Raw genomic sequence first — 15,428 nt, 5'->3', positions numbered from 1 at the left:
AGGAGCAGCAATGGCTCTTTGAACATACATCACCATTTAATAAGTCTGTGGCTGGTTTGTTTGTAAACTCAACTCAACATTTCTGTCCCTCCCACAATAATCTTTGACCCCTCCCTTGCATATCGAGAATTGATCTACTTCTACCTTTAAAATATTCAAAGACTTTGTTTCCACCTCCCTTTGAAGAAGAGAGTTCTAATACCTCTGACAGAAACAAATGCTCGACATCTCATGAAAGGGTGACCCTTTATTTTTGTAAGGTGACTTCAGTTACTACATTCTCCCTCAAGAAAAAATATTCTCTGTACATCCACCATATCTCACCCCCACATTGATGTTATATATTTCAATCCAGCCATCTTATAACCTTCTAAACTCCACCCTGACAATTGTTCTTCACAGGATAATCCTCTCATTGTAGGTATTAGTTTCATAACCTTCCATGGACTTCTTTCAATGTATTTATAGCTTTGCTTTAATAAGGAGACCAGTACTGTGCACAATATCCAGATGTGCTGTCACCAATTCCCTGTATTTTTATACCGAATTTCCCGTGCAATAAACAAGAACATGCCATTATCTTTCCTTTTTACTTGCTGTAGCTCTTCTTCAATCGGCAAGCAGAAAACATGTTATCTTGACTAGATTCCCCATCCTGTTCCACTGTGTACATGGTAAAATCACCTGGAAATGAGGCTGAGTTCCATATCTGAAATGCTTGCATCTCTACACTTTTGGCAGATGGCAGCAAGTGTGGCATCTTTGTAAGGAGGCTATGGCTGCCTTACTGCATGAACTGACTATATGCAAATACACCCTTTAGATATGCTTCACAAATTATCCCTAGGCAGTGGTTTTGGAATTTTAGGCTGCTCCTTAATTTGCTGGTTGGCTTCTCTGAATTTTCTGTTGATTTTTCAAAAATTTGTTGGCTGACTGGGGCGGAATTTATTGCCAATCCACAATTACCTTTGAACTAATTAGTTTGCCAGGTTATTTCAGAGGACAGGGTAAGAGACTACCAAACCACTGCTGTGAGTGTGGAGTCACGTGTAAGCCAGGCCAGGTAAGGCTGCCAGATTTCCTTCCTGGAAGACATTTTTGTGATTCAGATAATTTTTTGACATTCAGTATATGGTCACCATTCAGCCAGGTTTCAGTTCCAGATTTTCTTCTTATTGAATCCAAATTTCACCATCTGCTTTGGTAAGAATTGAGCTCATATTCACAGAACATTAGTCTGGGACTTTGGATTATTAATCTAGTGGCATTATAACTATGCAGCTGTCTCCCTTTGTATTAGAGTTGCTGTTTGCAACAGTGTGGCTTCAGGTTGGGACTTCTAACCAGTCTCTTACACAGTCAGCACTTGAATGCATTTTCTCAGGCTGAGGGTCAGATTATTCATGACCAGCTATCCTCCATTTGCTAAGAGTGAACTTGCCAGTGCCACTGAGGAATGATATGCCACAGTATCTCAGATGTTGCTAAGTCAAAAAACAAAAGGGAAATTGAAGACTTTTAGCTCAACTTAATTTCAGATATTAAATATTTTGTACGTACAACTTGTGCACCTCTCGCACTTTTACTGTAAAGCATTATATTGCAGAATATTTTAATGTTTTGTCACACAGTGTTAAAGTGTTTACCTTCAGAAAACCAATTTTTTTTTCTTTCTATTTCCTCTCTTTGTTTGCAGCCTACACGGTCTTCTTCTGAAAGTATTTCCTCCAGACCTGGTTCTAGCATACCCAGCTCACCTGGCCACACAATTTATGTGAGTAGCTAGTAACAACATTTATTTTCTTTTGAATTCAGAATGACTACATAAAGAGAATGTAATATGGATGATACAAAAACAGAAGGTGCTGGAGAAACACAGCAGGTCTGACAGTATCTGTAGAGAGTAAACAGAGTTAATGTTTCAAGTCCCAGTGATGCAGAAAATCCTGTGCTCCAGAATCCACTCTCTCAAGGGACTTCTGGCTCAACATACCTAAAGTACTTTGGGTAGAGAATTGGCCTGCTTAGCTATATGAAAACCCATGATAGTGGGTTTGTGGCCAAGAGTTGATGACATCCTTGAATTGAGTGACAGCTAACATATCATTAGCAAATTTAGCTACAATAAATTCAATCCCTTCCTCCATCTTTATTCATCTTTAATATGGATCATAAACAGTTATGTGCAGTTCTTAAACTTTTTGTGGCAATGCAGTCAGGTCATTGGCCAAAATTGTGACATTGACTTCCATGCCTATGTGGTCCAATGACCTTTGCCCCAAAGGTCTCTTTCCCAAATGAGGAAGAGAATCACAACCGTCCTGTACTAACACCTCAATCATTCATCGTGGAAACTGATGCACGTTCTGTTGCCCTTGTGCGGGTAGCTCCTCCATCCAAGGCTCCAAACAGTCCTTCCAGGTGAGACAGAGGTCATCTGCCTCTCTTCCAACATAATTTACTGCATCAGGTGCTCCCAGTGTAGTCTTCTGTACATCAGGGAGATCGAATGTAAACTTAGGGAATGAGCATCCAAGCCGGGTTTGCAGGGGCCGACTGGACGTCCCAGTCACCACCCATTTCAATTCCCCCAACTACTCCCTTTTCAACATGACCATCCTTGGTCTCCTCCATTGCCAAAACAAACCACAGCTCCTATTGGAGGAATAACACCTTCTCTTCCACCTGGGCACCCTACAACCCGAAAGACTCAACACTGATTTCTCCAGTTTCAAATAGTCTCCCTCCCCATTCCCGACCACCTTCCCAGCTCCTCACCCTTCCTTCCACTGCTCTCCGCCACCAACCGGATTCATTCCTCCCATTGACCAACCAGATCATACCCTCTACCTACCTTACCTATCCCCACTTCACCACTCTATCCCCACCACCCCCTTTATCTGCAGCTCCCCCTACACCCACCCCCAGTCCTGAAGAAGGGTTACACCCGAAACATCAACTTCTGCACCTCCTGATGCTGCCTGGCTTGCTGTGTTCCTCCAGCCTCCTGCCTGTCTTCAGTGGTTAACATGGCTGCCTCACAGTGCCAGGGAGCCGAGTTTGATTCCACCCTTAGGTGATTGTGCGGTGTTTGCACATTCTCCCCGTGTCTGTGTGGGTTTCTTCCAGGTGCTCCGGTTTCATCCCACAGTCCAAAAATGTGCAGGTTAGGTGGATTGGTCAAGCTAAATTGCCCATAGTGTATAGGAATATGCAGGCTAGGTGGACCATCCATTGGAAATGTAGGTTTACAGGGATACCGTAGTTAGGTAGTTCTGGGTGGGATGCTCTTCAGAGAGTCAGAGTGAACCTGATGGGCTGAATGACCTGCTTCCACCCTGTAGAGATTCTGTGATTCTATGATTGTGCTGGTTGGCAAGCTTTGCCCTGGTGTCCAAGCTCTTGCACAACTGCTACAGCCAGACTGCACCTTGTCTATAAGAGGTCCAATTTTACTTCAAGAGCTGTGAGTCTGCATTACCTGTTGCTTACACATGCATGCACCAAGGGCACAGCTCATTGACTGCATTCTCTGCACGAGGCTGCACAACAAATCTGACATGTCACATCAAGTTTGCCTGCTGTTTGCCTCCTATTGACAAGCTGTGGAGTCACCATGCTTTGTGATTCCCGCACCAATTTACTGTGCATATGAACTTATAACTCTTGAATATCCCAAACAGTAATTTCTAGGATGATATATTCTCTCTGTGCATTTCTTCTAGTCACAAGACTTTATGGGTGTCATGTATTTTGTGAAAAGAGATATATTGCATTTATATTGCACTGTTTGTGACCACTATAGTCCTTCTGAAGTGCAGTCATTGTTGTTTGCCAGACAATGTGCACAATAGGATCATGACCAGATACTCTATTTTGTTGACTACTATTGACTGAGAGATAAATAATGATCAGAAAAACAAAAATCTATCCCCTGCTCTGCTCTGAAGTAGTGCCACGGGATCTTTTGCATCTCCCCATGCAGGCAGATGGGGCCTCTATTTAATGCCTCATCTAAACGACAGTTCCTCTGAAGTGCAGCGTTCCCTCTGTACAGTTTTTGAAAGTTTACATAGACTTTTGTGCTCAAGCCTCAGAGTAAGACTTGACCTGGAACCTTGTGAGTCAAAGGTGAGAGTTCGACCACCTGACTCAAAGCTGATGTGGAAAAAAAATTAAAGGTTCAAGTTGATTTCCCAGACAGCAAAAGAAACATCAGTTTCACACCGTGGATCCAGTAATGAGTCTGCAATTGTCTCATTAGAATATTTGATCCTTCAGTGTTGTTTCTGTCTTTATTAGGAGGAATATTATAGCGAAATGTTGCAAATTTGGCATCTTCTCATGAGGCTCTTCTTTCCCTGAAGGCAAGCTGCCAGTAAGTGGAAAATGAAACAAAACTTGGCAGATATGTGGGAAAATAGCAGTCCTTTTAGCTGCTGAAGCTCACTTTTATCCAACTTCCCAGCAATGGACTCAAATGTGCCTGAAACCCTCAGGGTGGTCTTCTTAGGCAGAGGTTGGCCATCTCTGCAGATGTTTGAGGTGGAGTAGAGAAAGCTTCATCTTGCATTGACCTTATGTTACATTGATCTGTGACAGTTTAATGATGATACCACCAAGTAAGATGCACCCAAAAAACATAATGCAAAAGCATACAGACTATTCCATTTCAAACCGTGATGCCTGTTATAAACTTGTTAGGTATGAGACGATGGTTATTGATTAACTTCATCTGACTTTGAGTGAACTGACCAAGTATCTAACTGCTTAAGTGATGCTGAATATCTCCTGTTATTTTTCCAGGCAAAAGTGGACAATGAGATTCTTGACTACAAGGACCTGGCTGCAATCCCCAAAGTCAAGGCCATTTATGACATTGAACGGCCTGACCTGATCACTTACGAACCATATTTTGGTGCCACTTTTGAGGATAGACATGAACGTCATAGTATGGGAGAGGTATAGTACAACAATAACGCTCTTAATATATCAGTTTGAAAACCCGGTCTCACTCGTTGCCCTGACATTTTGAGTCAGTTTCAATTCAGATATAGATGATTGGAAAGTGATGGGTGAGAGGTCCTCTCCACCTGTCTTTTGACATGCATTTCTGTGATTGCAGCCCATTTTACTACAGGAGGTAAACAGTGAATACTAATTGTACTGCTTCTAGGCAGCTTGCCATGTTGAAGGGTAGGAAGGTACACACAGAAGTCAGACACAGTCTGCACTGTGCTTATAGCAGCCTCATTAACTGGGTGGGCTGAGAGGTCAACAGAGTTGATTGAAGTACTTAGAAAATGTGAAGAATGCACACCAAGAATCAAATAGTTGAACTTAAGGGAGCCATTAAAGTTTAAGAGTCTTGAAAATAATGAAACCATTGCCAGACCTTCCAGTTTAACTCGGCTACAACCAATGACTATTTTCTATCACGCTGTACATTCCTGTTTCCTGTCCTAAACTACGATGTTTGTGACCAGGTTGAACAGCCATGGGAAGTTAGGTGATAAGTGGATGATTTTACTGACATCCAATTTTTATACCATCACTACCATGTACACATCAGGTAACAGGCTGTAAGATGATGATTATCAGCCCCTTTCTAACTAGCAAGGTGTTTGTAAAGAAAATTTTAAAGCCAACTGATAAATTTTCACTGACCCCCAAATCGGAAGAAAACAGTTTAAAATAAATGTTATTAAAGATGTGCCAATGAAAGGGGCCTCTGTGTCTTAAAGCTCTGCACTTGAAATCATAGACCTCTAAAGGGATGAGTAGCATAGGTTGACACTTAATACCGAATGTTAAAAATTAATTCTTTGTTGACAGTCTCAATACGCAAGGAGTGACAACGGCTCGCTTGTTCAAAGTGAAATTGTAAGTTGGTGATTAATGACCATTTTGCACAAGAATGCTTGTGCAATAAAACTTGACTAACCTTCTCTGATTTCTGAGCCTAATAGGTGTGGTCAATAGAAATCTGCAGAAAATTGGGTTAACACTCAATAATGTTTCGTTAACCACACAAGATTTAGACTATAACTAGCCAATACTTGAGAATTGGTGGGAGATAACTGACTACTTGAAATTATTGGGGAATTGCCAATTTCTGTGAGGTTCACAGAAAAACTGAAGCATTTTTCTGCTGACCCTGCCAACTGGACTAACTACTACCTCATTAAAATAATGGCCTGATTTTTGAGAGAACATAGAAATTTACTTATTGAAATAATACATCCAGAGAACTTTCCCTATTGTCAAAAATCATCTTAATTTTATAGTGATATTTCAATTAAAGAAATATTTTGCAAGTGCCATCCTGGATAATTTTTTATACAATTTATATAATTTCTGAAGTTGCTTCACCCTCCAAGCTATGGCTTGTACTGTACATCTGCCACTGCAACTTCCCAAAGGAGCAGTCAGACCAATGACAGCTAAGGCGTAACACATACTTTGCCACACCCATTGTATCACTCCACAATCAGTTTCAAAATCAGCCTCCGGGATTTGAAAATATATAAAACATTTTCATTTTAAAAACCCAATAGCCATATGACCTGGGTTGTCACACTGCACGCTCTTAAAAATCAAGCCCAAAGTGACTTGTTATTGAATCTGTGGGGCTCTGGAGCTTTAAATATTCTGAATGATTGCTGATAATAACGGTCACTATTTGTTAACTTCATGGCCAATATTTGTCAAGAAAGGTGAAAAATCAAGAATTGAGAAGATTGCTATCTGCACACCACCACAAGTAGGATTGTGGATCAATGTTACATAGCAATGATTTAAATAAAGTCTAGATCAAACTGCAGTGAATCAGGAAGGCCAGCCCCTCATGTTCTTGTAATATTAGCCACAATTAGGTTGGGTGGGCCATCCAACATGGACTCACCAGTTTCCAAAAAATAAGGAAGACTGGCAGGTGCCAAAATAGGAAGCCCTTTTAAGGAACAACGAACAAGCTATCAAACATGTTAAAAAGCCAATCAACAGTGATTTGTCAATGTTCATTCCATTTTTCACGAGGGAGAAAATCACAGGGCCAGAGGAGGCAAAGGCCAGATGGCAAGTCCGACAAGAGGGACTACTGCTGCAAATAGCAGTAGAGTCTCCTTCTGTGGTCCCCGGCATTACAGATCCCAGTCTTCAGTCAATTTGATTTATTCCGCATGATATCAAGAAATGGTTGGACCAATTGGATACTGGAAAGGCTATGGGCCTTGACAACATTTAGGCAATAGTAATGTCTTCTTATGTAAATTAACCTGTTGCTCTCCTAGCCAAGTTGTTGCAATACAGTTACAACACTGGCATCTACACACAAGATATGTCCTGTACACAGAAGTAGGACAAATCCAATCAGGTCAATTACTGCCCCCTTAGTCTACTCTTGATCATCAGGAAAATGATGGAAGTTGCCATCAACAGTGCTAGCAAGCAGCACTTGCTCAGCAATAACCTACTCACTGACACTCAGTTTGGGTTTCACCAGGGCCACTCAGCTCCTGACCTCATGACAGCCTTGATTCAAATGTGTATGGGAAAGCTGAACTCCAGAGCTGAGATGATATTGACAGCTCTTGACATTCAGACTGATCATTCCTTCCAGGTTTTGGTCTGTACCCCTGCAGGTCATTGAAAGTTCAAGCACGATTTTTTTTTTAGTTCACTCTGGCACTTGGGCATCTCTGGCTATGGCAGCATTCATTGTCCATCCCTAATTACCCAGAGGGCAGTTAAGAGTCAACCATATTGCTGTGGATCTGGAGTCACGGGTAGGCCAGACCAAATAAGGATGGCAGATTTCCTTCCCGGAATGATATTAGGGAACCAAATAGAACATAGAACATAATAGCCCAGTACAGGCCCTTTAACCCTTGATGTTGCACCAACCTGTGAAACTAATCTGAAGCCCATCTAACCTACACTTTTCTATTATTATTCATATGTTCGTCCACTGACCATTTAAATGCCCTTAAAGTTGGTGAGTCAACTTGTGTTGCAGGCAGGCCTTTCTAGGCCCTTACAACTCTCTGCATATAGAACCTACTCTGACCTTTCCTACATCTATCAACTTTCAATTTAAAGCTACATCCCCTCTTGCCAGCCATCACCATCCGAGGAAAAAGCCTGTCACTGTCCACTCTATCTAATCCTCTGATTATCTTGCATGTCTCTACCAAGTCACCTCTTCTGTCTAACGAAAACAGCCTCATGTCCCTCAGCCTTTCCTCATAAGACCTTCCCTCCATACCTGGCAACATCCTGGTAAATCTCCTCTGAACCCTTTCCAATGCTTCCACATCTTTCCTACAATGCAACAGCCAGAACTGTATGCAGTATTCCAAGCCATGACCTCATGGCTCCGAAACCCAATCCCTCTACCAATAAAAGCTAACACACTGTACCCCTTCTTAACAACCCTATCAACCTTGTGGCAACTTTCAGTGATCTATGCATATGGACACCGAGGTCTCTCTGCTCATCCGCACTACCAAGAATTATAACCATTTGCTAGTATTCTTTATTCCTGTTACTCCTTCCAAAGTGAATCACCTTACACTTTTCAGCATTAAACTCCATTTGCCAAATCTCAGTCCAACTCTGCAGCTTATCGATGTCCCTCTGTAACCTGCAACATCCTTCTGCACTGTCCACAATTCCACTGACCTTCGTGTCATCTGCAAATTTACATCCTCTACGCCCTCATCCAGGTCACTTATAAAAATGACAAATAACAGTGGTCCCAAAACGAATCCTTGTGGTATACCAGTAGTAACTGAACTCCAAGATGAATATTTCCCATCAGTCACCACTAGCAACCACAGTTACAACTAGCCAATTTCTGATCCAAACCATTAAATCACCGTCAAACCATGTCTCCATATTTTCTGCAATAGCCTACAAAGGGGAACCTTATCAAACGCTATGCTGAAATCCATATTCACCACATCAACCGCTTTACCCTCCTGTTTGGTCACCTTCTCAAAGAACTCAGTAAGGTTTGTGAGGCACAATCTACCCTTCACAAAACCATGTTGACTATTCCTTTGTAGATGATTATAAATCCTATCTCTTATAACCTTTACCAAAACATTACCCACGACCGAAGTAAGGCTGACAGATCTATAATTTCCAGGGTTGTCTGTACTCCCCTTCTTGAACAAGGGGACTACATTTGTTATCCTCCATTCTTGTAGATAATGATGACAAAAAGATCAAAGCCAAAGGCTGTGCAATCTCTTCCCTATCTTCCCAGAGAATCTTTGGGTAATTCCCATCTGGCCCCAGCAGACTTACCTATTTTCACACTTTCCAGCATTGCTAACACCTCCTCCCTCTGAACCAGCCCAGTCTAATAACCTGTATCGCAGTATTCTCCTTGACGACATTGTCTTTTTCCTGTGTAAATACTCTTGGAAAATACTCATTTAGTGCCTCCCCAATCTCCTCAGACAACTTCCCACTACTGTCCTTAACCTTCCTCTAGTCTGAAAATCGATAATGGTTTCATAGGCATCACTGGACTCCTAATTCCAGATTTTTTTAGTGAATTCAAATTCAACCATCTGCCATGGTGGGATTTGAACCCAGGTCCCTAGAACATTAGCTGAGTTTCTGGAATAATAGGCTAGTGATAATGCCACTTGGCCATTGCCTTCCCATGTACTGTAAGATTCAAATATTTAGTTATGTGATGAAGGTTATTGCATCCACCTCGCTTTCAAAAAGTGAATTCAAGATCCCAGCACACCTAGATAAACAAAATTTCCTTAATTTCCCTTTAAGTTTTCTTCTAATCACTTTAAATCTCCATCCCATCGTATTGACCTCGCTGCTCAGGGAAGTAGGTCTGCCTTATCCATTCTGTTTAGGTCCACATCATTGTATATACCTAGGGATATTACAGGGGTAGCTCCTCCTTTTAGCATTTCTGAACTTTACTTACTAAATAAATTTTACCTCACAGTTTTTAAGCATTGCCACAACTCTTGGTGAAATATTGTTTGCTCCACTGAGCTGCTACTATTATGATCTGCCATCTTCTGTCCTGAAACTTGGCTGTCACTCTCTAGTACCACCACTAAAGGAACTGGAAACTCTAACTTCCTGCCAGCCTGACTCGAGAAGTATCTTCCCCTAGCAGATGCTGCTGACACCACTATTCACTATTGTATCTGATTGTGGATAGGCTTAGTGCATCATTTGATGCCAGTGATGCGATTTTCCACTTTATGCTTATTACACACTTTTCTCAGCCATCAGAGAGAATCTGGAGCCATGAACCAAAGGCTGCTCCACCAAACAGCTAGACTGTAGTTACATTTTAGGAAATTGATTTTTAAAAAGCCAGAAAGAAGATAAGGAGACTCTTAGTGAAATCGGCAAGTTGTCCTGATTTGCGATTGTTATGCTCCCAATTGATGATAATACAAGGCAGATCAATCTATAGAGTGACACCTGGCTTGATAGGCCATAAGTTTTAATTTTGCAATTTGATTCCTGAAGCAGTTGGGTATATTCCCGCAAGGCTGCCAATGTACTTTTAATAAAGAGGTATAAATTTAATACACCAAAGAAAAGAAACAAAACAATATAACTTGGGAAGAGCTTATCATGAACTACAACAAGACAAATTCAGTCCTTTTCCCAGCTGTATGTTTTATAGACAGCGAAGCATCATGTCTATCCTCACTTTAAAATGTCATACTCCACTGAAAAAAATCCTTAATGCTTTCTTTCGGTGACTTCCTGTATATTAACCAGATATGATTCTCTCCATCTCTCCCTGAGACATATAGACACAGATTAATTCACTAAATTTTCCCTGACTTTGACTACTGTGAGGTTGCTATACAGTCCATCTGCTGTATGGAGCTTTTATTCTGAACTAAATCTGTTTCTTGAGTCTGACCCCACTTTCTGAAGGTCCTAAAGCTTACATAAGTAAATACTTGAGGAATTATCTCACCAATTGGCTTGCTCGTCGTTTAGGTCAAATCATGTGCTTTCTTAAGACTGACTTGGCACAGTGCTGAAAAAATGACTTCCTGACCCTTTTTAAAAAAAGAAACTCCCAATCACAGCACTAAAAGCAAAAATCCGGTTTTCTGGATTTGCTTTTGATTTCTGTTTCTAAAACAATAAAAATGTTATGAACCTACAACACAAGAAGTTTTGCTTAAAAGGGTGATGGAAGTGAAATCAATAATAATTTTCAAGGGTAAAGTAGATATACAATAGACATCAAAAGAAAAATAAACTTACAGAGCCATGGCCATGTGGACTCCCTTTATGCAACGTGATGTGATGATTCTGTATGATGTTGATATTGGGGATGTCCAAACTACCTCTAACATTTCACAGAAACTCTTAAGTAGAAGCAGTTGTATCATATACACCTAAAATTGCATTCTATTTTTAAAGAATGGTCAAAAAATATTTCTCCTGATGTGTTAGTTTATCTGCATTAGGTATATCTTCACAATTTATACCAATAACAAAAGTCAACAAGTGCACTTGTCTCCTAAAACTGTGAGGCTGTTTCCACAATCTCATTTTATATGAATATGCCACTAGTATTTAAAATGGAGAGGTGCTGATAGCCCAGGATTCTATTAAACATAGACTCCATATAACTTTACTCTAGTGATGGATTTCCACTGCAACTGCCAGGCTTATTGCTGATATCACATTAAACACATCTTTTTTTCCCCAAAAGCTTATTACACAAAATATACAGCAGGCATATATACAGTGGAGAAGATCAAAATTTATCAGAATACAAGAAGGCAAAAGGCAGGAAAAGACCTTTCATAAGCAGTCAATATATCAGTATATAGCTCCATGAGTGCTACATGATCTCTGTGCTTTTCCAGAGTGATCATTCTCCATGTGAAAATTGTAATAAGGAGCACGGGCAAAGTAGTCAAGTGTAGAGGCCATTGTAGCTCAGCTTAAGTTCTGTTGTTCAAGATCAAATGCTGAGCTGCACCAAGATTTATTAGATAGCGAGCATGATTGAGAAATTTGGCTGATTAAAATTTTCCCTGTTGTAAGCCAAGAGTGTTGAGGCCACTTGTAGCACTCTACTGCCAATGTGAGGACAGCTGGCTGAGCACAGATTGGAACCATGACGTCCCTATTTTATATGTCTCACTGTTACTCAGTACAGTATATACTGAGCTATCAGGATAGATGCAAACAACACACAAAAACTGGACTTATTAGATTTGAAATGCTGCATATTCCAAAAAGAGTTTTGAAGTGGGAGCAATATAGTTCTCTTAACGGAAGGAAAATGTTGGCTTTCCATTGTTACTGCATGCCAAAACCACCTCTTGCACTATCAGTTTCCCTTTCTATCTCTCTATTGTTAATTCACTTTTGTGGAGAGGTTGAAGAAGGAGGTAAAAGGTCATTTCCTGAAGATAATTGAGAATGCATGTTTACTTTGAAATGGTGGTGAGCTGCTGATGATCATCATGCTGTTTTGAGTACATTTAATTCACCTGTTCAATTGCCCTCAAATGCAGCATTGATTCGAAAACAAAGATCATTTGGGAGTACTAATTGAGTTCAACATTTATTTTTGTAGATATTTTCTGATCAATCTCTTCTGAGATGTTATTACACTCCTCTAGAGTAGATAGGCCTTCTGTGGTTATAAAAAAGTAATGATAAATTAACAATGTTCCTGACAACCACTTTGCTTCTTTTAACTAATGAGAGAGAATGTAGGTGTTGGATAATTATTTAATTGAATGAATACGAAACACTCCTGAAAATATTCCCCCCACCAACTCAGAGTTCCGTTTATGTTTATATTAAAACATGATTACAAACATACATTTTATTGTTCTATGCAATATGGGAAATTTTCTGCCAATTTACATCTCTCTCCAATTTGCCTGCTTTAGTGTCATCAGTGAACAGGATATGTTTGCAACTTGAAATAGCTCTATTCATTTTCATGTGCATTATAACCTCAAGGTCATTATGTAGCTGATCCAAATCAAGAAAAAGGCACATTAGTAGTTGAATACACTGCATGCTTCCAGTAATGTTTTGACAGGATCACCTTTACTAAATTGTGTTACCAAATGACAGAATCAAATGAGGAGGCGATCACAATGTGTACAGTACATAGTTGAAACTCTGTTTGCATAGGCACAATATTTTATTGTGGTTGTTAAATAGCTGCTTGCCCTAGCTCATGCTTTGTTGATGTACTTTCTCCACCAAAATTGTTAATTTGCATCTGTATTGTTATTGCATAAATGTCAACTTTCTTTTATCGTAATGTAATTTTTATTTTACCATAAAGCGTTTTTTTCTAAATATATATCCTAAAACAATTTGAGAATTTTTTGATAAGTCATTTTCTGAGACACCATCAGTTTCTGTATGATGTTACCAGGAAAATGGTTTTACATGTTTGTTTCTTTTCTAATATCTCACAGTCGCCAAGGACACTTTCCCCTACACCTTCCACTGAGGTCAGTAAATCCCTTCATGTTTAGTTCTCAGCCTTATCTTTGTCACAGTATTCATTTGCTTTGTGCCATAGTGTGACTTCAGTGGTTAAAATTGTGACATTTAGTCAAAAGGTTCTTGCTGAATACTGAAACAAACACTTTGCAAACAATAGCATTTGTCGCCAGATTTACGCTCCCCCACTTTCAATCTTTTGGTCGAGTTGGAGAAAAATTGTCAATGTTGGAATTACACAAATAGAATATGAAGAAGAAAAGACAAGATAATAATTTAGGTTAATGTTGGATTATAATGGGGGTTATCACTCAATGTTTTCACTTGCATTTGGTTTTTGTTGTAATTGACATTTTAGCATTATTTTATAATTTCTGTATGTAACACTGTAAATGCCATAAACAAGTTAACTGTTAGTGACTGCTGTGAATGTTTTTGGGTTGGTGGGATAGATCTTTACTACTGAACATAGCTAAGTAAGGCAAATATAGACAGAAGGGACGAGTCCATTACAGAAATGTCCATTAACAACAAAATGCCCATTAATTGGAGTACTTTATATTCAAAATGCCGCTGTGCATTTTCATGTTGCTTCTACAGTACTTGTGCCTTGTATTTCCACTAATGTAAAAATATTATAAATTAGAGGTATCAATGGTTGTGTCATGACCTTAGTTTTGGTCTCTAATAGTAATATTGCTCAGTCAGTAACCAATGAGAATGAAGGTTCTTAGCCTGTATTGTCCTGAAGAATAATCAGTTCAGGGCCACTGAAATTTTATTTTTGTTCATCTATTTGTAAACAAATAGACATTACCCTTCTTTGATTCACAAATTCTGGAAGTTTCAGACATTTAAAATGGACACAGTACTGTGCATGTAGTGATACACAATCCATGGCATTTTGTAACAGACTCTGTCAATATAAATTCTGATTTAAATCTCCCTCTTTTGCTCCCCCCACCTGCTATGATATGCAACAGTCTATTGCTGTTATATATACTGGGTATATATAACTGTATAACCAGTTATGGGAGAGAGAGAGCGCGCACATGGAACACTGTCAAAAGTTTTCCTATCCCATCTTCAACAGTCTGAATGCAACCTATCCAATATTAAGGGCTCACTGAATGGACACTGGCCTATGACTGCCATTGGCTGTTTCACAGACTTCCTTTGTTGTTAAATGGTTACATGTCTAATGTGTGCTTAGTCTCACTCCAGAGTGAGTCTGTGAAATCCAAAGCAGGTATCCCAGAAAATGCATTATTTTTGTATCTTCAATCAGACAGCCAAACCACCACTTACATACACCAGATAATCAAGCTTAATTCAAACTCAATCACAGATGAGCACAGATTATTCAATCAGATACTTGACCCAAACAGTGAAGAGCATTACCCGATCACAATTGATGAAATTAACCTCTACTCTCAAGGAAGCCTTCTGTGTTGTTTCACTGTCTCATAAATGTGCACTGCATTTGTCTTTCTGCACAGCTGTTATGTCTGAGAAACATGCCAAGGCTTGAAACAATGGAAAACGCAAGAAAGCTAGCAGCTTTTTTTACACCTTCATATCTGTCATTTGAAATTCTTTTCCAAAACCATTGCACCTCATTGTTGACCTTTTTCTAGCTTCACTAGCTGTCTTCCTCCTCACTGTCAACTTCCTTGTCTTGCAATGCTCTGTAAGCTGTTGAGATGGAATTTTTACCTGTGGTTTTACTTTCAATAATAGTGAGTCATTATGAATTAGCTTTGCTTAAAGATTTTTTTTTAACTTGGTGTTTTTCACTTGCCTGGCCAAGAGTACAACTGTGGTTATGGAGCAACATCGTTTCACTTTTCACTGAAGTAGAACAATAATTACTTTTATCAAATCTGGAATAAGCGTTGTATTTCTTGGAGCTTTCTACATCT

General features: G+C 39.7%; 1 protein-coding gene across 1 annotated transcript in view; it reads left to right on the top strand.

Annotated features, from left to right (window-relative positions):
* ablim1b (actin binding LIM protein 1b) overlaps positions 1-15,428 on the top strand; it is a 252,406-nt gene that overhangs the window by 189,982 nt on the left and 46,996 nt on the right. The window contains exons 9-11 of the mRNA XM_060841799.1: positions 1,700-1,777; positions 4,810-4,965; positions 13,479-13,514. Coding sequence (XP_060697782.1) covers positions 1,700-1,777; positions 4,810-4,965; positions 13,479-13,514 — 270 coding nt within the window. The remainder of the gene's footprint in view (positions 1-1,699; positions 1,778-4,809; positions 4,966-13,478; positions 13,515-15,428) is intronic.

This window comes from Hemiscyllium ocellatum, chromosome 22 (assembly GCF_020745735.1).
Source record: "Hemiscyllium ocellatum isolate sHemOce1 chromosome 22, sHemOce1.pat.X.cur, whole genome shotgun sequence".
NCBI lineage: Eukaryota > Metazoa > Chordata > Chondrichthyes > Orectolobiformes > Hemiscylliidae > Hemiscyllium > Hemiscyllium ocellatum.
This window is presented reverse-complemented; position numbering and strand designations above follow the sequence as displayed.